The 23,469-nt window shown below is 43.3% G+C and overlaps 1 protein-coding gene across 2 annotated transcripts; it reads left to right on the top strand.

Moving 5' to 3' along the window:
- The first annotated feature begins 224 nt into the window (after positions 1-224).
- On the top strand, positions 225-9,729 carry efemp2a (EGF containing fibulin extracellular matrix protein 2a). Of its 2 annotated transcripts, none has more exons than XM_030062814.1 (11): positions 225-407; positions 3,704-3,961; positions 4,718-4,766; positions 4,977-5,171; positions 6,488-6,610; positions 6,792-6,908; positions 7,081-7,200; positions 7,322-7,441; positions 7,629-7,755; positions 8,499-8,694; positions 9,358-9,729. In XM_030062814.1, exons 2-11 carry the CDS (start codon positions 3,860-3,862, stop codon positions 9,529-9,531), a joined length of 1,323 nt encoding a protein of 440 aa, XP_029918674.1. In that variant the 5' UTR covers positions 225-407; positions 3,704-3,859; the 3' UTR covers positions 9,532-9,729. The 2 variants fall into 2 exon arrangements, with proteins under 2 accessions (XP_029918674.1, XP_029918673.1); XM_030062813.1 differs by having other exon boundaries at positions 3,701-3,961.
- Positions 9,730-23,469: the final 13,740 nt, after the last annotated feature.

Genomic DNA, 23,469 nt, shown 5'->3' with positions numbered 1-23,469 from the left:
TGTGTGTGTGAATCTGTGTGAGGAGTTGTTCCGCCTGCGATTTTGGACGGTTATGGAATTTGGGCTGCAGACCAGGAATTTGCATCCTGGGGGGTCAGAGAGAGGGGGTTTGGAGAGCGGAGGATGGCAGTGCAGGGGGCCAGAGGGGGGGTAGGAATGGGCTGTCCCTCTCTCCTCCCTCTCTCTCCTCTCTGTCTCTTGCTCTCTCTTTTCTCTCCCTCCCTCACATGTGTTCAGCTGCTCCAGCTGTCGGTCTCCCCACTCACTCTCTCAGGGTCATAGAGGCAGGAGTAAAGGGACCACTTCTGTACGCCAACTCACCAGGGACCACCGCGGCGAGGAGAAGAACGCACCGGCCAGACAGAGAAGGGGTGTCGAAAGCAGAAACCAAAGACCGAGGCTTGTCTGTGAGTCCTCTTATGCTTGTTTTATGTTTGATATTCGCTTGAGTCTGTGTAAGAGGATATATGTGTCAAAAACGAGAACTGGCCGATGACTTATTGAGCATGTGAGAGCAATATGTCACCAAGAGGAGAAGTAAGGGAGGTGAAGTGTACCTCTTACCCACTTTCAGTCCTGTGGTAGGGCCCATACACGTCACAGTTACACCATTGCTCCGCTGTCTGCTCCGCTCTCCCAGCTACAGTTGGCTCCTTACAAGAGCTGAGATAACACAACCCTCTGTTTGTGTAGTCTGCTTTGTGGCTGTGTTTTAGTGAGGGCAGCCAGGGAATAGACAGGAAGAGAGAGACAGTGAGTAAGAGGAGGTGTGTTATTATATATTGCAAAACTCTTCTGCCTCACGTCTATTTCACAACATGTAAATCTTATGTCACAATCTCGGGGTAGTCATTTCCCCCCTGTAATGTGAGGTATGAAAACATGCTTCTGACATTTGGTCATGTTGGGTTCATTTCTAAGTCTAGACACCCAATATCAAACAAGAGAAACAGGTGTCAGCCACCGCTACAAAGACACACTCACACACCATCACAGACACACACTCACGACCTGGGTGACATCACAGTGTAAGACATTGCCCTACTAGGTGTTGACAGACCACTTCTGTGCAGCCCATTTTTATCACTGTTTATATACTCCTAATTGCTAACACTTGACAGCTCTCCCACTGTAAGACTGGAGTGGCTGTAATTATTCATGTAGGATCACTGCGGCTTGGCAAGGCGAGCCAAACCCCAGAGAACAAACCTTCCCTGTTATGTACATCACCCCTCGCCACATTGCATCCATACACTAATACATCACTGCATTTTACTGCAGAGCACAGAGCGCCACCGGTGGCACAACAGAACGGCTCCAAAGGGATTTTCAGGGGCACAGTGTGGTTTTGTGTACACTTTTCGACTGCAGGCCACCATCCATTACTGAATATGGAGTGTCCCACAACAGGAGTAAAGCCGTGTGAGATGAAAGGCCCCTGACCTCGGGTTTGCAGGTTCACTGCTACAGGGGTAACAGAGCGTAGCTTGAGCACACTGGGCCACCATGTTGTAGAGCTGTTCCATGCACAACCAAGCAGAACAGAACAAGGCTGGCCATGTATACACTACAAGACATTACCATCCTTGAGGTTACACTGTGTGTGTGTGTGTGTGTGTGTTTCTGTGAGCACACATGTGCATTTCTGTGTGTGTGGTCTAACTTGAATGTTGTTCCTGGTCCCCATGAGGTCACTTTTATAACCCTGCAGATATTTCGCTTGTTAAATTCTGCTGACTGTGAATTTAAAGACAGGTCATTCTGCTGCTGCAGATGCTAGAGAGGCCTCACCGAAACAATGAATAAGACAAGCCTGTGTTCTACTGTTGTATTATTAACTTAAGAAATAATAACAATATGAAGTGCCAGCAGAAGTACTGTGAAAAGATAAACACACTCAACAGGTGTTAGAGCAGAAACATTTTATATTTCAGCTGTGACTGAAGTAGAATTACAGTAGCCCTGTGTTTCTCTGCCTCAGTGGTAGTTCAAAATCCATACAATGAACTTCTGCACCATGGCCTCACTTTCTGGCATCCTCCTACACAATGAAGTGAGATGAGAGGTTGGGAGACCAGTGGCTGGAGGTTTGGCACCAGCTGTCCTCTTATGTGAACCATGGGGGGTTTCCCAGAACCTGATACTCTGGGAACCACTGCCGTGGCAGGGCATCCCAGCTGAGAACTGGCGCCCACATCCTTGCCACGGGCATTCCAGAGGTCCACCGCCACTTGATCTCCAGCGGCAGCAGGGCAACACCCATGCATCCCTGCTGCCCACATTCAGCAGCCAGTGAGTGACTGGACCCTGGACTGATGGTCAGTTTGTTTTTGGGTGGTTTCTGGTCACATTTTTGCCAGTTGTAAGTGACAACTCCGCCAACTCAGAGAGGTCACGTATTGTGGCCGTCTGATTGCAAAGTGGAATGTGTTATCGTCTGTGTTTAATGGATGATGGGGTATTTTGCTGCTTTTACCCACGCAAAGGTCATGGATAGCATGTGATGTCATCCAGTTGGTATTTGTGGGTGTCCATGAACGTCACTCTGTGGCCTTATGTTTGTCTCAGAAATGAAATACAACAATAAGCGATGCTTACGATGTGGCCTCTGGAGCTTGTATCAGTGTGTGTGTGTGTGTGTGTGTGTGTGTGTGTGTGTGCAAGTATGCACGTAGACACACCAGGAAGTGAGTGATTATAACTTTCCTCCTCATATATTTTGACTGGAACTCACTGACTTTGCAAACAACGCTTGCTCAGATTTTTTTTTTATTACTTCACTGGACCTGTTATTTTTTTTCTTTGGGTCTGCATGAGCTGGAATAGGAGATTTGTCTGTGTTTAGGGTCAACTTAAACACTTGTAGCTTCACTCCAGGAAAATTAAATGAAGGACGGCTGTGCCTCTACTTGAAGCAAAGCCTGGTCCATCAGTATTCTCACAGAACATAAAAAACCTGTAATCTAACCTCAAAAATACAATAATATAAAGGCAGATGCCCATTTACAGAAACAACAGCAGCCTCAAAAAAGGAGATTCCCTCTCATGGAGACAAATGAATACAACTGCAGTTTGTTTTTAGAGACTGAAGCAGCTGAGCCAGGGATGATGTGCTGCATGTTGTAAAATAGGCAGGTAATTGCCAAGATTTATGTGCTCCCACAGGCGCTACTCTGATACTCTGATCAGCCTTCGGAGGCAACTCTCAGCGAGACGCTCATTCCTAAGAGTTGTAGTCTGCCAGTCTGCAGACACAGAGGGCTTTCTGTGCCGATCCAATATGAAAGTATTTCTGTTATGTTGACTTTGTTATTTCCAGCTGACGGATGGAGTACGTCATTATGTTTATGTTTTCACCTGGCAGGCTCATTCGGTGCATTTATTCTCTCTGGGATCAAGGGGGAGTTGTTTGGTTGACAAATAGCAAATTAGGTCCGAGAAACTACCTGTTTGTGTTCTGACTGACAACTTAAACCCTGGCTCCAGCTTGTTGCCTCGAGAGTTGATTTATCCATTTCAGCTCTAGGAACAACATACAGCGCCGAGCCCTAAAGGTCCATAGAGAGTGTTGAGAATGAATTCACGCATTTTGCAATTTTCTAAGTTTCTAATATTGTCTCTCTTGATGTCTTTTTCCACTTTCTTCCCCTCCCTCCCTCCCTCTCTCTCTCTCTCTCTCTCTCTCTCTCTCTTTCTATAGTAGATACCACTTGGCCGCCCTGCACATCACAAGTCAACTGCCTCTCTCATCTACCTGCCTGACAGCTGCGTGTGTGTGTGTGTATGTGTGTGAGAGTGTGTGAGTGTGTATGTGCTTGCGTGCGTTGCTGTCCCATCTCCCACCAATTAGTGTGTTAGCATGCAGGGTGCGTGTGTGTCAATCTTGTGCGTGTGCATGTATGTGTCTGTGCTCCTCCGCAGTGCTATTTCACAGCCACCTACAGAAAGTGACACCTACACGGTAAGGATGCATGAATCTCTCCCTCTCTGTTCCTCTCACTCCTTTCATTTTCTTTGCATCCTCTCTTTATTTTCCTCCAGATACTGTACCTGTCGGGTCAGATAACGTCTTTTATTTTCTTTCTTTCTGAGATGCTGTGGATTAAAGTTTGGCCTCAAATCCGCTCTGCTGTCTCCCTCTATGCAATTCTCTTTCTTATTGCCGTACGTTAACCTCTGTCTTTATTCCACAGCACTTTTCCCTTGACAGTATTTTATACTAGTGGTAACTGGGAGTAACTTTATCTCCATGTTTATTCCTGTTTTGGCCCCAGTTTTTGTTTCCATGCAGGTTCCAGCAATAAAACTGTTCCTGCATGGGCAACAAGAACCCTGTTTTCTAAACATTGGCTCTACATTCTTTGTATTCTTATGAGAAATTTGGCCAAAATAAAATATTATTTTAAAATTTCATGCATCCCTTAGCAGCGGTAAACCTCTTGTCGTGTTGGCACACTGCTACTGCTGCTGAATGAATACATGGGAAACAAGCTACTGTAGTCTTGGCTCCTTGTTTTTCAAGCCATTCTTTTCAACTCCTTTTTTTCATCCCATCCTATTGGGAACATATTATGCATAATGAATATATTATGCAACCACTTGGCTCACAAGGACAATACACAACTTAGGCTCTCTCTCTCTCTCTCTCTCTCTCTCTCTCTCTCTCTCTCTCTCTCTCTCTCTCTTTCTTGCTGGCTCTGTCTATTGCTCTTTATAGGAATGCACAGATGGGTATAAATGGGACCCTCAGACTCAGCACTGCAAAGGTAAACCTCTCCTCTTTATTTACTTAAAAATGCCTTTAAAGAAGAGTTAATTCTTATGCACAGTAACAATTTGTCATCCTCATTCCCTGCCCTGGCCTTGCTCTAACTGTTCCTCCCGTTTTTTCCTGCCAAGCACATATTCTGTATAACTCATGGTTAAGTAATGACACTGGCAGCCTGACACGGTTCCCTCTCTGCTTCTCCTATCAGACATAAACGAGTGTGACACCATTCCAGATGCCTGCAAGGGGGAGATGAAGTGTTTCAACCACTACGGAGGGTACCTATGCCTTCCGCGCTCCGCCTCAGTCATCCCAGCCCCAGAACCCGTTAGCACGCCCGAAGTCAGCGAGCCCTATAACCCCTGCCCCCTGGGCTACGAGCCCCAGGGAGACAGCTGTGTGGGTGGGTGTCTGGTAGTGGGTAGCGTTGGAGGGGAATAGGCCCGGGGGTTGGTTGAGGTGGACAGGTGGCCACGGGATGAGTGATCACTCAGTGTGTTTATGTGTGTGTGTTTGTCTTAATTTATTGCCAGTGCCCACAGATTGTAAGGGACAGGTGGCCATAGCAGGTGTTTGGACTGGAGGCAGCATGTTGGTGCAATCTGTGTGGGTGTGAGTGAGTATGTGTCCATGGGGGGTGGACAGAAAGTGTTGGAATTTAGAGAATTCACACGAGGACAGCTGCTCTGTTTTAAAAACTGGACTTGTGGTGAGAAAGCTACTTGTGCTGGAGGACTGTTAGGTGTTCATCTGGCCTGCATGAGACCACAATAATGATTCAACATTATGTGACATTCTCAGCTGTCGGGTGCAAATCAAGGGAACTGAGGAGCCATCATAGTGGTCTGCCTTCTAGCAGACATACAGACGGGTGACAAATTGAAGGAAAAAACATTAAGCGTTTTAGTAAGGTGTCGGGGTCACCACAGGCCACCAGAACAGCTTCAGACAGGCTCCAAGAACCGTCTCTGGAACTCTGCTGCTGGGATAAAGCCCCATTCTTCCGAAAGATATTCCCTCATTTGGTGTTTTGTGAAGAGCGCTGTCTAACACATCGGAGAAAAATCTCCTATTGGTGGGAGGCCATAGCATCTGATTTAAATCATTTTCATCCACATCAAACCATTCAGTGAGCCCCTGCACCCTGAGAGAGACCACTCCCATTAGGATAGAAATGTTTCATCACATCATCAAAGTGATCATTCAAAATATCTTTGTATTGACTTGCAGTGAGCTCACCAAAGCATAATGGAGCCAGTGGACCCTCTCACTGTAGGGGTCCAGCATTCCGGCCTGTCCCGCTCTCTCGGTGCACACCACACTGCACTCGCCCACTTGTCCACAATATGGTGAAGGATGACTCATCTGACCGCATTGCTTTTTTTTCCTCGTCTCTGTAGACCAGTGCCACTGAACTCCCAAATGTGCATTTCTCTTTGTGATGAGGGCTTTATGCACTGCAGCCTTACTATAATATCCCTCTCTATGTACACGGTCTTTTGGAAGAATAGAGCTTTATTCCTCCAATATAGCTCCAGAGACTTGTACCATCTATACCAATGAGCACTGACGCTGTTCTGGTGTCTCATGGTGGCTCTACACCTTACTGAGATACATAATTACTTATTCCTTTAATTGGTACTTGTCTATATCTCCTGTCTCAATCATGCAACAGTAACTGATGTTTTTACATGCTGTGTCACCCACATACATATACAGATGTGGACGAGTGTGAGCGACTGGACCACGACTGCCAGCCGAGCCAGCAGTGCATTAACACACTGGGTGCCTATACCTGCCAGTGTCCAGATGGTTACCGCAAGGTTGGCACAGAGTGCATTGGTGAGATAATCTCCTTCATTTACCCTTTAACTGGCGTAGCTAAGCAGGCTGAGTCATGGCAATGCTGAAAAATTTATCTCTACATGACCTGGGGTGAGCTTAGTTATGGTCTGGGAAGTATGCTAAATGAACTGTGGGAATGTGACTATCCCTCTGCTGACTCTCTCTTTCTCTCTGTCAGACATAGACGAATGCAGGTACAGGTATTGCCAACATCGCTGTGTCAATGTCCCCGGTTCCTTCTCCTGCCAGTGCGAGCCTGGATTCCAGCTGGCAGGCAACAACCGATCTTGTATCGGTGAGTTGAAAGGTCACACCGGCATCATCCCCCACATCTGAAACAGTTTAACCACCGGAGCCTGGATGATAAATCCAGGGACTCAACTAACACAGTCATTTCCATCCCACAGAAATCAGTCATGCAGCATTCACAGTGTCCTGAAAAACCTCTCCTCTTCCCCTCCTTTCAGATGTGAATGAATGTGAGATGGGTGCCCCCTGCTCTCAGAGGTGTTACAACACCTACGGCACCTTCCTTTGTCGCTGTGACCAGGGCTACGAGCTCGGGCCTGATGGCTTCGTCTGCAATGGTAGTTCAATATATGTTTGTGTTTCTGTCTGTATATCATATTACAACACAGCACGACCCGGTTTTTTATCATGCTATACTGCTCTGTTTTCTGCTCCCTTTCTTCCTTCAATCGTGGACAGACATAGACGAGTGCAGCTATTCCAGTTACCTGTGCCAGTACCAGTGTGTCAACGAACCGGGGAAGTTCTCCTGCGTCTGCCCAGAAGGATACCAGCTGCTAGGCACCAGGCTATGCCAGGGTAAGCACACAAGCTCCCCTCTTTCCTTCCAAAGCTAACACCTTCCTCTGTGTCGCCTCAAATGTTACACTGAGTCAACACTTATTCATTCTTTGACATATAATTAACATTTGAGCGACTCAATTCTTGTTATTTACTGTCTAGTCCTGCTCATTCCTGAAATATCATGAACTTTCTTTGTCGCCAGATATAAATGAGTGTGAGACAGGTGAACATCAGTGTACCGAAACACAGACCTGCGTGAATATCCATGGAAGATACCAGTGTGTGGAAACGAATCGATGCCAGGATCCTTATGTACAAGTGTCTGATAAGTGAGTGACACTCCACTCATGAATGCATTCACAGACAAACACACTCTTACACACGCACATATACACCTTTTCCCCATTACTAAAATATGTGCTGGCCATCAAGTGAAAATATAATCAGCTCTCGCATGGAGTATGGCTCAAATTGCAAGATTAGTCCAATTACTTTTTCCATATGTGTGTCCAGGTTTGTGACCTTTTTTTTTTTGAACATGGCCCAGTACAATTAGAAAACTATTAGAGTGGTGAGACAAGTCTTGAATTGGTAACAGGTGTTGACCGCCACTAATGTTTTAAAGATGATTTGTGTCATAAAATGTGTTTTAGAAAAACACTGGGGAAACTGTGCAAATACAATTTAGTTAGATTTTGGGAGAGCTTTCCTCTCTGTCACATTACATTACCCCCTCTGCTGGCTGAATTGTGAATTGCTGTTTTCACTACAGGGCATGAATACAAGCAATTGCATGATGATTATTTTACTGAAAATTACCTTTTAAACTCATGACTGATTGTGCACAGATTCTGCTCCATCATATGTATGTCAGGTGATATGTGCAGTGCACTGTCTGCTGCGTATCCTGCCATGACATCCTGTTGTTCCTCTATTATAAGTGTGTACTGTGTTAATATGCCAGTAATTGTTGTTTCTTTGCATTCACATCACCAAAACATATTCCTTTACACTCACACATGGTGAATAAAGGGACTGTGATTCTGATTGCTCCTCTCCGCTGTGTGTCCAGCCGCTGTGTGTGCCCTGTGAACAAGCCTGCCTGTCGAGATCTGCCGTTCTCCATCGTCCATCGCTACATGAGCATAACCTCGGAGCGGTCCGTTCCCTCCGACATCTTCCAGATTCAGGCCACCAGCGTCTCTCCGGGGGCTTACAACACTTTCCGCATCCGCTCCGGTGACGAGAACGGAGACTTCTACATCAGGGTGAGCACACAGCACAGAGGGGAGGATAACAAGCGAGTGGTGTGGCTGTTGAGATTTTTTTTTTATTGTCATTCACTAATGTGAAGGTCAATAACCTGCACATTTATACTCTGTCTTTTACATTCCAAATGAGCTGTCAATAACTAAGCGCGGTATTTAAGGTTAGATCAATGCTGAACTTAAATTATATATCTTAAATATTGCACATCAAGCAGGTGCTGTTGGCCAGTTTTCATAAGATGGATTTAATTGTTGAGTAATGTTTATTTTATGAGTTACGTCTTCATTTGGCAGCCAAATGTATCCCAGAGTTCTCCATTTCCATTGAATATGTGCGGTGGGTCTTCCTGCCATAAGGTGCTGCTAATCCACCTAAATGAATTTCATTAGTCTCGGTTTCAGAGGAGTTTTATTGTCACATGATGGCGTGAAAACTGGTTTAGAGGCATTTCATCCTGCTAAGAATAAAACTCTGGGGGACAATTACTGAATCATTTTAACTTTTGGCAGGAGAGTGGTCAAATGCCGAGATATATAAGCTGTTGAGCCCCACAGTGTAAAATATCAGTGTCTGCCTTATAAATCCTACTGGTAAATACTCTGTTTGTTATTCTGACAGCTACACAGATGTACTAAATAACCTTTTGTTTTGTCTCACTCCAGCAAATCAACAATATTAGTGCCATGCTGGTGCTGTCCCGTGCAGTATCAGGGCCCAGGGAATACACACTGGACCTGGAGATGGTGTCAGTCAATCCTCTGCTCAGCTACCAGAACAACTACCAGACCAGCTCTGCCCTCAGACTCTCCATCTATGTTGGGCCGTACGCCTTTTAAAGAGGAGAGGAAGAGAAGACGCAGAGGGAGAGAGGGAGAACGGGAGACACACAGATGCAAAACCAAAAAAAAAAAGGGGGAAGAAGCCGTAAAACAATATACAAGTGTGAAGTGGACAAAGCAGTTCAGCCGGTCACTGTGATAAGATGTTACATCTTTGCTAGGGTCTTCTACTTAATCATTCAAAAAAAACAACAACACTTTTCTGTCAGCTCACTGTTTCAAATGGAAGGATATATTCACACAATATCAGGCAACATGCACATGAAAGTGTAGCAGTAATGTCTCACAGGTAAATAACAGGCTTAAATGATCAAATTTAATCCAGTCAAACTTGTTCCAGTGCCTTAAATCTGTCAGTTTGTTGTCTGTCTGCCCTTTTTTTCAGATATTGTCCTAAACTGTTTATGATTGAGCTCAATTTTTTTTTTTTAATCTGATGGCATCATTCTGTGGTCTGGGTGTTTTAAAGCTGTAAGGGATATTAGTCTAGTTTTTTTTTTTTCTTCAGGTTTGTGTAGGATGATAAAAACAAATCTGTGTGGCATTGCCATGTTTTCTTTTTCTCTTTAGGCGAAACGATTCGCTGCCGCTGATAACATCATCTCCAGACTCATCAGTTTTCACAAGTTTACATCCTTATCTGCAGTGTCACTCTATTTGTCACTTCACTTCTTCTTATCGGTCCTGTTTTCGTGATGATAGACATGACTCAAACCACTCAGATCAGACCTCAGCGTCCGCGCTCCTCCCTTATCCTTCATGAGCATACCAATGTCCAGGCTCTCACTCACTGCCATTTATAGGTTCGTCACATTGCTGATCATGTTGTACTTTTTGTTTTGTCTATGATTAGATCCCAAATAAAACAATATACCTTTTCATTTCTGTGTGTTACAGAAAAGTTCATTGCAGTTTCACTCTTTTCGCTCGTCCTTCCCAACGCCAGCGCGCTCTCATCCACCTTCAACCTCTAATATTCTAACCAGAGGGCGCTGGCTATTTCTGGCCTTCTGGTTGCTCTATCAAAAATGGAAACAACCCCCATGGTGAAATCCACTCCAGTGCAGCCTGAAATCTCTCAGCTTAGCAACACGTCAGCAACATACTAATACAACGTTAAGATGACTGTCTCTTTTTTAAAATTGATCTCCTCTTCCCCTTTATGTGCAGTATGTTTCACTTTGAGGATAAGACGGGGGGTGGATGAAAGCCTGGCTTCACATGCTAAAAGATGATAATTTTAGGAGTGAGGGAAGACGAGAAACAGGAGCAAATGGCTGTAATTAGAATAAAATATGACTGCAGTGAATGAGAGGAGCGAGGATAACACGCTCTATTTCTATGCGTTGCATGTGGCATGTAAACAAGCTCTGCAGAAGCTCTCCCTATTTTCCCAGCATTTTGCGTGTCCCCTAGTTGACTTAACCAAGGCCGTCTTGTCTACTAAGTGATTCTCCTGACCCACAAAAAAAAAAAAAAAAAACTGAGGAAAAGAGAGAGAGGGAGAAAAAGAGAGAGGGGAAAGCCCTTATTTCACAGTCCACTGCTGTTTGCTCCGCCCAGTCCCACACAAACACACACACACACACACACACACACACTCCTCCCTTCTGTCCTCACTCAGGGGTGATGACTCACGCACAGGGCTGTTTTATGTAAGCGCAGCAGACTGCTCAGCCAGCAGGGGGCAGCAGGATACACAGATCCCTCAGAACAGTCCAGGAATAGCAACAATCTGAGGGAAAAGAATTTGTTGGTTTTGTAATCTAATTGACTACTGAACCTACTTTTTCTCTCGTTTTCCGTGAACTCATACACCTGTGGGAGGAACAAGCGGTGGCAACTTTCACAAAGTGTTCAGACAATCTGAACAGAGCAAAATACAGCAACTGCAGCAAACACGAATACTGTATTTTTCACCAAGCTCTTAAATAATCTTGTGGTATAGAATTTTTTTTTTTTTTTTCAACTTTCATAGGCATCATTTGGCATCTCCTTTAGGCTTACAGTACTGTGATGGAGATCAAAGTTGGCAAAGTGATGGCATTCAAGAGTGCAGAAGGGTAATAGGAAGAGGGGTAGGGGGTTGACAAGGAGGGAGGTATGCTGTGTGTGCGTGTGTGTGTGTGTGTGTGTGTTCACATTAGGGAAGAGCAGTGGTACAAGTGTGCTGGCATTTCCTGTTGGCACACAGACAGAAAAATAACCAGTATCACACTGTACCAACACAGTGGGCACGGAGAAAGAGAGCAATGTGTGTGGCTCTGCGTACATGTATGTTGGTGTGATGCATATGTCCCTGTGTGTGTGTGTGCGCGTAGTGTGGGTGTTTCCATATGAGAGCATGTGTTGTGAGAGTGGCAGTGCCCACACAGACGAGTGGGAGGAGTGTTTGGGGTGGCAGAGGGGAGTGGTGGAGCGCTGGGCCTCATTTTGGCACCTTTACCACGATATGATCTCATTTCTGGGCAAGCCGTGCCCTGTAGGCCGCAGTGGGGGCGGACGTGGGACAGGAAGCAGAAAAATGAAGGCCCAGGGCAGAGTGTGCCAAGCACTCCACAACCCTATCTCACGTCTGGAGCAACGGTGGAACAAACATGCTGGACAGAAAGAAACCTCTCCATCAGCACTGAATTCAACCCTTCCTGTATGTCGGCTCAAGACATCTGAAAATGCTGCCAGAGTGGAGGGCCGGTCTCCTCAGAGCGGGGCTTTGATCTTTTCCCTGCCTATTGCATTACAAAAGCTCTCGATGCCTCCCCCTCCACTCCACTACAATGCAGGTATTATATTTATCAATGAAGGAGCGGGGTGGAGTGTCACTTCCCTCCACCCACACCCCCCCCTCTCCCCAGCACCGACATTAGTTCATTAATGAAAAGAGCGGCCAGTGGAATCCAAGTGACATCAAAAACAGTCTTTATAATCAGAAGAGGTCTGAGTGATTAGAGTGTAAATTAGTTGGGGACATGAGGCAGGATGTGTTCCTTGTGTTTTCAGAGATCGTTGTGGTGGAGAGTTGAAGATAACCAGCAGATCAACAACAACACCAATCAACAAATCTAAAAATACTGACCAGGTAGTGTGAAGGGGACAGCCAACAACTGCTTGATACATCTAATTTTGCTTTTTAATGCATGTAAGTGTTCCCAGGCCTCTCTAACGATGCGCAGCGAACCCAAATACAATGTTGTAAATGAAATGTCACATACAATATTAAGAAACATTGTAAGGATGTAGTCTTGACTACCATTCTTTTGATTCTAAATCAGTAATATATAATATCTATCTAATTTACACACACTTACAGTTATTACAGCTAAATAAAATATGAAGTATTTCTGCCCTGAAAATAACAGTGAATCAGTTTTTACATTTTCACTGTGTCACTGCCACATTAACTGTAATGGTCTAATTTCAGTCTTTGTCAGAAAGACCAACAGAAGAGCCTCATCCCATATCCTGTTAGCAGGTTAAATGGGATTGCAGGAGACCTGCAGTATTCAAATAGAAGGCACACAGGAGTTTTTGGATGATTGACAAGGATTATAAAAAACGGTAGGAATTTCCATTTAAATCGTCGAGTGCTCTGACAAACATGTTTCACTGTCTAATAGGATGCTAAAGAATTTATTTCAAAGCATAATAGGTTTTGATTGGATTTTGTATTACTTTGGAACAAATCCTGCTGGATTATCTCGAATTCCAAAGACTTTTTTTTTTTTTTTGATTAGGGACATTTGTCATACAAGAAGTGACCTTCACATATCACACAGGAGCTTACAATAAAATGCTCTCTAAATTGTGCTCTGTGTAATTCAACGAGAGCCATTTCTTGTCAGCTCTGGAAACAATTAGCTTATCAGTGTAGTCCAATTACAGGTTCAATTGCTGGGTATGTTCATTACCTCGGGTCAGTGTAATCTCCTTCCAGCAACCTGGGAATTTAGTGCAGGGTATCACAGTGAACAGGATATTGGGTCACATTTCAGTGACACAATTAGCAGAGATATAATTAAAAATATGGCTGTGCAGGTGTCTGCACTGAGACTCAGAGAGGACTTGAGTGCATACAGCACACACTTCCCTGCCTGACGAGATCTAATGCTGAGATTCAGGTGCAAACAAAATGAGAGGGGCCCAGATTCCTAAAAGCACTTTAACACATCTTGTCTATCTTTACCTAATTGATTGAATTCAAGCAAACAAAAGCTCAGCCCATCAGAAATCCTGGATTTGATGAAGGCTGATGAGATTTCTATTCCAGCTGTTGAGCCAGACTCTCGCTTTTCTCTCATAGGAGCCTTCGATAGATTTATATAAGGCTCTAAGCTAGACCTTACCCATGCCTACTCTACCTTCAATTTCTTTACTCATTGCGTAAATGTGGTTACTAAGAAACGACAACGTGTTGCTATGGGTGTGTGGGTGTATAGCGGCAAAGGGCCTAGGCTGAAAAGATATTCAGCCCTGTAAAAAAAAAAAAAAATAACACAAATGAAAAACTGAAAGGTATGTGAACGTCAAAGAGCAAAAGCTGAAGTGGAATTTCGTGAATTGCAAACTGGCATGACTGTGAAACAGATCTTTGGTCTGTGGCCTTTAGCCTCTAACGATGTGTTGCTGAGGCACATTTTGTCAGATTCAGACAAGTAACGATTCCCTGTGAATTCTCCATGCAATTTCAGCCTGATGAAAATGTCAACCAACATCTAGCAGGGAGGCAAAATGACCAGAACTGCACTGCACTACAGTCAAAACTATGAGACCTTCCCAAACGCTCGTCAAGTCTAATCACACTGCAACTTCCTCCTTCTGCACAACAACTCCTTGCAACCTCTTCCAACTAGATACATTACAAAGTCCTAGTGGCCAGTAAACCACAACAAATCTCTTATTCCCACAACAATAAAGTTTCTGAGCAGGCAATAAGAGACGATCTGCGCTTAAGTAATATTTGCAAATCTGCCTTTTATTGATGTTTCCAATTTCATGTTAATGAGCCAATATAAAAGACAATTTCCCAGGAACAGGTAATGACATACTGACAATAAAGTTTTCCCACATCAGAATCTAGCACCTTATTTACTCCTTCCGCTAACTAGAGTGTTGACACCATGTTGTTTGTGTGAATGTGTTTTCGGACCACTATAGATAGAAAGTAGGTCTCGGTAGGAAGAGATGAACAAGCCACAGCTGAAAAGTAATTGACCACATCCATTCATGAATCAGCTCAGAATGAATGAACGAACGAACGAATGAATGAATGAATCAGTAAATTGCTCAGGAAAGAAGGAGGAACAAAATTAAATAAAAAAAAAAAGTAATGGTAGTTGATAATGGCAGTGATGGCAGTCATGTGGTTATAACAGCAAAACATCTGGTGAAGAGAGATGTATTTTGAGCCACATTATACAAGGACAGCCAGGAAGGAGGACAAATGGATGAAATCTAAGAAAAGAAAAAGGTACAGATGCAATTTATCGCCTGATATTAAGCCTTTCGAGCACATCTGTTCCTCCCTCACTTTCTCATTCTCTCAACTTCACAACATCAACCCACTCTTTCTCTGCATTCGTTACGCAACATCTCACTCTGTCCACTCTTCCTGAATATGTGCCGGTTAATATACATTAAAGCCAATAATTGCAATAAATGGTGAGCGATGGCACAGTCCATCCATACTTTACATGTTGCAATCTGTTGCCTCGCTCAATCTGCCCGCTGACCTTTTGTCTGAAATGAGGGTGAGAGTTAATCGAGGGAGTAAGACTGAGAGGGAGAGAGAAACGGGGGAAAAGGGGAAAAAGGGAGAGAGGCTGAGTCTCAATGAAAGATCTGCTGCTAGGAGGTCTCTCATGATGTCACACATCTACATCACATCACCATAGCAACCCTGCATCAGCACCAACTTACTGTGGGGAAAAAGAGTCAGTGTCTGTGGTGGTATGTTACAGTATGGTGCTGTGGGAAAAGTGTATATATTGTAAAATGATGAAATATATAAGATATGAAATGCTGAACAAATACCTGCTGGTTACACAATTTATCCCAAATAATAAAAAAAAAAAGGTGTATATAGTAGCCAGTAGCTTTTCCTTTGTTTAAATGTAACATTGTTTTATTAAACAATTAACGTTATACCCTCAAAAACACATATAATGCAAGTGATAAATTTATTCTGAAATCTATATTAGGCTCAATCATCGTCACACATTCATTCTTATGCAATACAATAAAGCCTCTCATGGTGGACTCTATCCCTAGCAACTATCTAGGCAATTTACCAACTTATTGTCCCTATGTTCTCCTGTGAATCTAAGTATAATCCAAAGACCTTGGGAAGATGGAGAGCTTAGCACAGCTAACAGCACTAGAGAAACTTCTGCCCCCTGTTCTGTGCCCTGGGTTCTAAATATAAACTGGATATTGAAAAAGGAGAGAAAGGTACAAGGCTACTGGCTCACAAAGCATTGGTAAGGAAAGGAGGCAGGGAGCGAGGAATAAAGGCTGGAGGTGAGGGGGTGGGGGTGGGGGGGGGGTCTGGTGTGGGTGGAGTGGCGTGTGTGGGTGTTTGTATGGTTCACATTCACAGGTTGTGTCTGTCTGTGAATCTGTCAGCCTTTAAATCAGACAGAGCAACATGCAGTGCAGTTGGAAGGTGTCGGTGTGTGAATCAAATGACTTGCATGCTCAAACGCAGGCGTGGCCCCAAGACTGTACATGCATTATTTTCAGTCAAAGAACATTGGCTTTATGTACTCTATTTAGCGTTTTATTATGAAAAAGAGTTCACCTCACATCATGCTGATGTTAGAGAACATACTGGAAAAGACAGAAAAGCTGAGTCGCACAAGCAGGATGATTTTCTGAAGATAAAGGGACATTGTTTTGTTCAGAACTATGATGAGATGAGGCTCGTTTCAGTATAAAATTCACACAAACGGCACCATATTTCATCAGCCTTACATTTGTGAACCTAAGAGTGAGTATACATTATATAGCGTTTATCCATTTATTTACATTTACTCTTCCGTGGATATTGTCTTCATTCATTTGGCCTTTTGTTCCACAGATGTAACAAATAATAGTGCAAACATTTTTAAAGTTACTCTGCCAGGAGATGGCATGATGATGTGAATTTCCTGATCAAAGTTTAGTATCTATGTTTAGTTGCATGTTTTTCATTTTCACAAATACTACCAACACCCTATAAATAATGTGTGAATTCGTAATTTGTTTGTCGGCCTCTTTCACTTCAGCTTTTCAGAGGTGATCGTGCACATCTCTCACACGCCACTGTCCATCCAGATTTCCCTGTTACCTGTTCCCAGTTTTTCTGTCCATCGTGCACCTCTCTCTGTGTGTCCCTAAATTTTTTTTTATTTTGGTTTTTTTTTTCCAGCACTCCTTTTGCTCCACATCCTCTCTCACTCCCGCTTCGATGCAGGAGTGGGAGGTGTTGCTAGGCGACAGATTAGCTCCTTCCTTTCAAGAAGCAGAGCGCAGACCTTGACTCTCTGGGTGTAAAAATAAACAGGAAAAAGAAAGAGAGTCTTAGAAAAAAGGACAAGTATCTTTCACCTCTGGCACGAGAGCCTCCCATTTTGTTTACCCTGAAAGTAATTTCTGCATCCTCTACTCCCTCAACATGCATACACACACACACACACACACACATACACACACACCTTCACCCCCTCCAATCCCATCTCCTGCACTCCTCACCCCAAAGTGGCCCAGAAATAATGTACTCACCTTATTTATAGCCCCCTTATCTTTGAGTTAAACATAACCTTGCTCTAATCATTGCTAAAATTACTCACATGCCTTTCAACTTTGCTATTTCTTACGATACGTGTTCTGTGATGGATATAGCCTCAGAGGGACGGGTGATATACTTGCTGTTCCCTGTGATGTGATGACTAAGGTTGTTGAGGAACATGCTGCTTGTCCCTCATCCACAGTTTCTGTCTCTGCCAATCGCTGAAGCTGTGAAAGTCACACCTGTTGGAAAGCCTGTTGCCCATTACAGCAACTGAAAATGGGTAAGACTATGTATGGAAGAATTAAAAAAAAAAAAAAAAAAAAAAAAAAAAAACAGCAACAACAACAAAATACTGAATATTCATACTGTTTGTCCAGTTTGTGCTGAGTTTCTGTATGTGAGAGAGAGAAAGACAGGCAAAAAAAAAAAAAAAAAAAAACAGGCAGAAAGATGGAGATCGGGAGAGGGTAAGTGTTGGTGAATGAATGTGTGATTGTGTGAGTAAGTGAGTGAGTGGGTTAGCAAGTGAGTGAGAGAGTGAGTGAGTGGGCGCAGTAAAGAGGGGATAAGACTGAATGAATCTCCATATGAATATTTAGGCATATTTTTCTGGTACAAAGAGGACCCACTAATTGGATTCATTGAAGTCCATTTGCTGTCAGGGAGACAAGGCACTCATCCCCGCGACCCCCCACTCTTCACACATCCGCCTCTCCATAGCCATGTTCCTATCTTCCACCCACCTATGATACCAACACAACCCTGTCTCATAATGGCTGAGATTATCATGACAACTGCAACAATGAAAGAGCTAGCAATTTATCCGGCCCAGTGGTGAGACAACAGAGTGTGTGGGACACTGGGACACTTTAAGTACCTATGAGACTGCTGCTGCTGGGTGGAAAAAAACAACAAAAAAACAAAACAAAAACAAAACAACTTTGAGTGTTTTATTCTGGGAGCTCCTGCATAAAGATGTGCGCTATTTTTTGCTGAGAGAAAGTCTGACAGTACCCTTTTAAAGAACTCCAGCGGTGACATCACCAATCCGTTCGAAACTCCCCTCCAAACACTACCTCTCAAAACAGAAAAGGCTGGTGTGATTGTTTTCACCAGTCATAACTCCAGTAAAAATGGGATTCATGTGTGCAGCGGGTAACTCAGGGCTGTGCTCTTCCTACTTTGGTCTGCACACCAGAGATTTGCTCACAAAACTTGCTTTCAAATTGTCACATTGTTCATGTGCAGTAACTGATGGTTGAACTATGTTTAAATTTTCTTGTAACGTGTGTAACTATTTTTTATTTATACATTTCTATTTTACATTTGTATCTTAATCTGGTTAGATGTATTTTTATTGCATTTATCTTTTTACTGTTTATATGCACAGCCCAGGAGTGGTAAAACAAACTTCATTGCACTGCTGTGCCATTCTATTCTATTCTATTCTATTCTATTCTATTCTATTCTATTCTATTCTATTCTATTCTATTCTATTCTATTCATGAAATCATGGTGCTGTCAGGGTGCAGGGCACTATTCATCTGACATTGTATGTTATTCTCTGAATCAAATGTTGGGTTTCAAAAGATATGAAAAAGGTGAAATAACCTGTAACTCACAGCCTCTGTATTTATCATGAATGAACGAAATGCTGTAGGCACAGAGGCAGCAAGGAAATAAAGAGTGCACAGTTAAATCCGTTTTAAGAGAAAGACCCAAATCTTGAAGCAATTCAAGCATAATCAATGTTAGAATGTCTCTACATAAATAACTGGCTAATCAGTTTTGATAATGACCATCAGTGGGTTTCTGATTGGTGAGGCAGTTTTGATTTAACAGTGTGACAGGTGTGAAAGTGACAGCCCACAAGGTCACACAAGGGATGAATGTAATTTTGTATTTAGCCATCTTGCTTGTGAGCGAATGTTGCCTCGTTAATGGTAGACGAGGATTTGTTATCTGGACAGTTGGATAGTTTTAATGAGAACAAGGAACACTGGAGTACTTATGCTGAGCACTTGAAGTATTTTATTATTGCTAATGACATCAAGGGGGAGAGGATTGTACCAGGCCTGTTGTAATAGGGAGTGCAACTTATGGATTACAGCTCATTACCCTGCGGAAGCTAGGCAACCTGAAATATGAAGATATCATGGAGGCACTGTGGGTACATTTTCAGCCAAACTACTGGTGAATGCTGAATGATTTTTTTTCCACAAGAGAAATCAGGAGGAGGGAAATGCCATAATGCAGCATGAGGCTGTTCGGGAGAAGATGTCAGAAACCTGAGAGTTTGGTGCTTCAGTGAATAAGGCTGTAAGAGACAGAATTGTGTGCGAAGCAACGCAAACCTAGTGTCAGAGAAAGATTTAACTCCAGTCAAGCAGGTGCAAAAGAAGATAAATTGGATTAACTATGAAAGTTAATGCAATGCCAATACACATCCAGTGCATTCTCAAATGCTCAGATCAATCAATCATCCTATTAGGTTTTACGTATAAGGGAATGGGACTATCACAGCTGCAGCAAGACTGGCACTGATTGTCTGAACTTGCAAGGACAAAAGAAGGATGTGAAAGGGGGAGGATTGTTTTTGATGGATGGAAATTACCCGACAACAAAGGTTTAACATTGTTGTCACCGCAAGGAAGTTCAGCGCAAGGCAATGAGTGGCACATCCAGTGATGAAAAGCAACGCAAAAAACAAAGTACACAAATGTGAGATGCATGAAAAGCGAGTTGGAACTGCTACTGCTTTTGATAATCACTCAGCCAATAACACAATGGCGGTGAATGGCATTCACTAGTGACCTTAAGAAAATAAACCAGACGTTAAGAGGGGAAAGCGACTAAAAGACTGTGTTTAAGACCATTCCTAACTGTGCAGCCAATACAAGACTGCCTACACATACAACAGAAACTGTTTCTGTGGCTTATTTGTCTTTTTGAGCTCTCCAGACAGTCTGAAAGTGCAGAGCTGAATGTTTGTGGGCCGACAGGCAGGACACTGAGGCAGCAAGGCAGGACGATATGCAGCTGTGCCTTGCTGAAAGCCTGTGCATGAGACCAAGCTGAACAGATATAATTTTCATAATTAGACAACACAAACACACTCCAGGACATTCACAAGTGTTTGCAGAGACACTGAGAACACCGAAAGACACAAATTAAAAACAAGCAAGTGAAAAAGCAATGGCAAACTAGTCCCGTAATGTTCCACATTTGTGAAAGCAGATTCATCAACGTCCTGGTACTTACACCTGTTTGGAGCAGATAGTGAGCAATGCTCACATTAAATTTGAAAGGCTGTTACAGTGAGGATACATGGGGATTTCAAGGTAACTGTAATGTGTATGTGTCGCTGTACTTCATGCCCCGCATCAAGAATCAATTTGCTTTCTTTACATTTTAATAGACTGGATTTCTCTCCTGCAAACCGTCAAGTGAAGGTAAATGAGAATTTTAGAGAATGTCTCGCAATCATGGTGCACATTTTTTTTTCACTTTTGCTCAGTGTCATCACAACTAGGCCTGACAATGGACTTTCACTATCTGTGAAACATTAAAGCTTCGGTGCTTGGAGGACTTCTTATTCATTCACTCATTCATTCTTTCATTTATTTGTTTGTTTGTTTGTTTGTTGGCATTTCTGCCTTATTCGATAGTGATATTAGAGAGAGGCAGTGGGAGATAGGGGATAGTATGCAGCAAATGGCTCGGCTCAGAATCGACCCAGGGCAGCTGCAGTAAGGACTTGGCCTTGATATGTGGTACGCGCTCTACCACACACTGGGCCGCCATGGAGGACTTGATATGAGAAGCATGGATGTAGAAAATACATGAGAAATATGAGATTATTCCATTGATGCAACAGACCAGCGTAAAATCAAAGAAAAAGCACAAGCTATATTTGATGCACCTGCATGAGAGGGCATGAGTCAACTGCAGTTTTCTTTTCGGTGCCTGATATATGCACAGCCTCTTTACAATCATGCGTCCTCTCAATGAACTGATATGGATGAGAGAGCACTGGCACAACCACTAACTAGTTGAATGAGTGGGATGCTGCATTCAGAAGTGCCAAAGGGAAACTAGTGTCACTGTGTGGACACACTATGGCCCCCACTGCAGCATCACACTGGCATGTGACGCATCACTCCATGGTCTAGGGGCGCTGCTCCTCCATGTGATGTACAATGGAAATGAGAGTATCATTAAAGTGGCTTCAATGGTCTTATGTAAAGCAAAGAAAAGACTGTAGGACTGAACGTGAGGCTTAGGGGGGTAATATTTGGTGCAAAGATATTTCACCAAAACCTCTGTAGGTGCTCATTCATCACTCTTCTCTGATGATTTGATGGCTCCCCAGTACCTCTGGGCTTTCACTTCCAGCAAGGATCAAACAGGAACCAACAGAAAAACAGCTAAAGGAGAGGACGTGGAGATGGCTGAGTCACATAATAAGCAAATCTGACAATTGAAAAACAAAAAAACACATCCAAACAAAAACAGACATCAACACAAAACCCCGAGGTACAAGGAAGAGACCACCAGGGTAAGAAACAGAACAGAAACATGCACACAGAGGCGCTGATGAGGAACCAGGCAGAGCTAAATATCCAGGAAAAGGGATGGTGATTCATCAGTGGGCTAATCGACCAGTCATTGATTATTTTTGGGAGAAAAAAAAAGGCTAAATGAGGCTAAATGTAAGTACAGTAAGCACAGTGGGCAGCCTAAATGAGCCCAATGAGATGGGGATGTGACTTTCCCATCTCAGTTGTAGGTTAGATAGGAAGCTGCATCTATTTGGAAATGTTTCCTCAGTCTGAGACACTGGGATGAGAAGGGTGTGCGTGTCCACACACACACACACACGCACACACACGCACACACACGCACACACACACACACACACACACACACACACACACACACACACACAAGCACATGATACAGAATAACATTCATTGATCAGCACTGTAGTCTTTTCCTGACCTTTTCTTCACCTTGCAGAGGGACTGGCATTAAGAAACTGCCAAACAAATAGAAAAACAATCACTGAGGCTAACAATTCACTTTTCGGGTTCAACCCAGAGACAATTCAATATTATTGTTTTCGAAGAAAAGGGTGCCGGGTCAATGAAATAACTGTCAAGTCACCTTTTACAGGAGAATACGTCCCTCCAGAAAAAAAAAGAAAAAGAAAAAGAAAAAGAAAAAAAAAAAAAAAACCCGGTCAGCATGACACAGCGGTGGACAGCGACACAGAGCCAGGAGTGCACCGTGTTACGACCCGCTCGGTCCCACATGCGAAGTTCATACAAATCTATTTTGAGCCATAGCCCAAGTGAAAACATCCCTCTATAAATAGGACGATTGGAGCTGGATGCGGGGGCGCGCTTCTTGGTCCTTGCCTTGTGTCAGTCACCGGTGAGAGCTATTTTTAGAAACAACACGGTTTATCTCACGTGCGAATTGGCGACTGGTTAGTTGCGCAATGGCTGCCGTGCGCGCGCTCAACTTATTCATGAATGTCATTCGGTTAGAGGACTTTACTTTTCATTAACCTACTGAAGACTGCCGCTGTCAGCTTTAATCCCCGCTGTGCTGGATGGAGACGAGGGATGAATCGTGTGACCGTTGATGTGGATACACGCATAAAGCAGATACGACATTTGTTGAATGGATAGAATCATACGACAGATACCGAAAAATTAATACCATAGCCTCATTGTTCATAATATATTCCTGTAGTAATGACATATATTCTCAATGATGAGTTTATACAGTGACAGTATCCCTCTCTGTGGTGGTTTACTTCCTATAGCACTGCTAATTATTATAACGGGGACTTTCGTGTCTCTATATTTGTATCATTTATTCTAGAGATGCTTCAGTTCTTTTATCCTTCAGTGCTACTTGAGACAAATCAAGCACAAGGCTTAACCTCCATGTAGAAAGGAACATACTAAGCTCACTCTGTCTTTAATTGTTTAGCCTAATTGATGTTTCAATTTACTTCTTACAGTGAATTAGGAGCGTTTGCAGCACCATGTGCCTGCGAGGTTCATTTAACATGAAGAAAATTGGAAAATGCAGTCTACCTTGAAATCACGGGACATGCGTAGTATTCATCTCTGGCTGACTGCAAAACAGTATAA

This window comes from Myripristis murdjan, chromosome 10 (genome assembly GCF_902150065.1).
Source record: "Myripristis murdjan chromosome 10, fMyrMur1.1, whole genome shotgun sequence".
Lineage (NCBI taxonomy): Eukaryota > Metazoa > Chordata > Actinopteri > Holocentriformes > Holocentridae > Myripristis > Myripristis murdjan.
The sequence above is the reverse complement of the archived record's forward strand: the minus strand, read 5'-3'. Positions and strand labels throughout refer to the sequence as shown.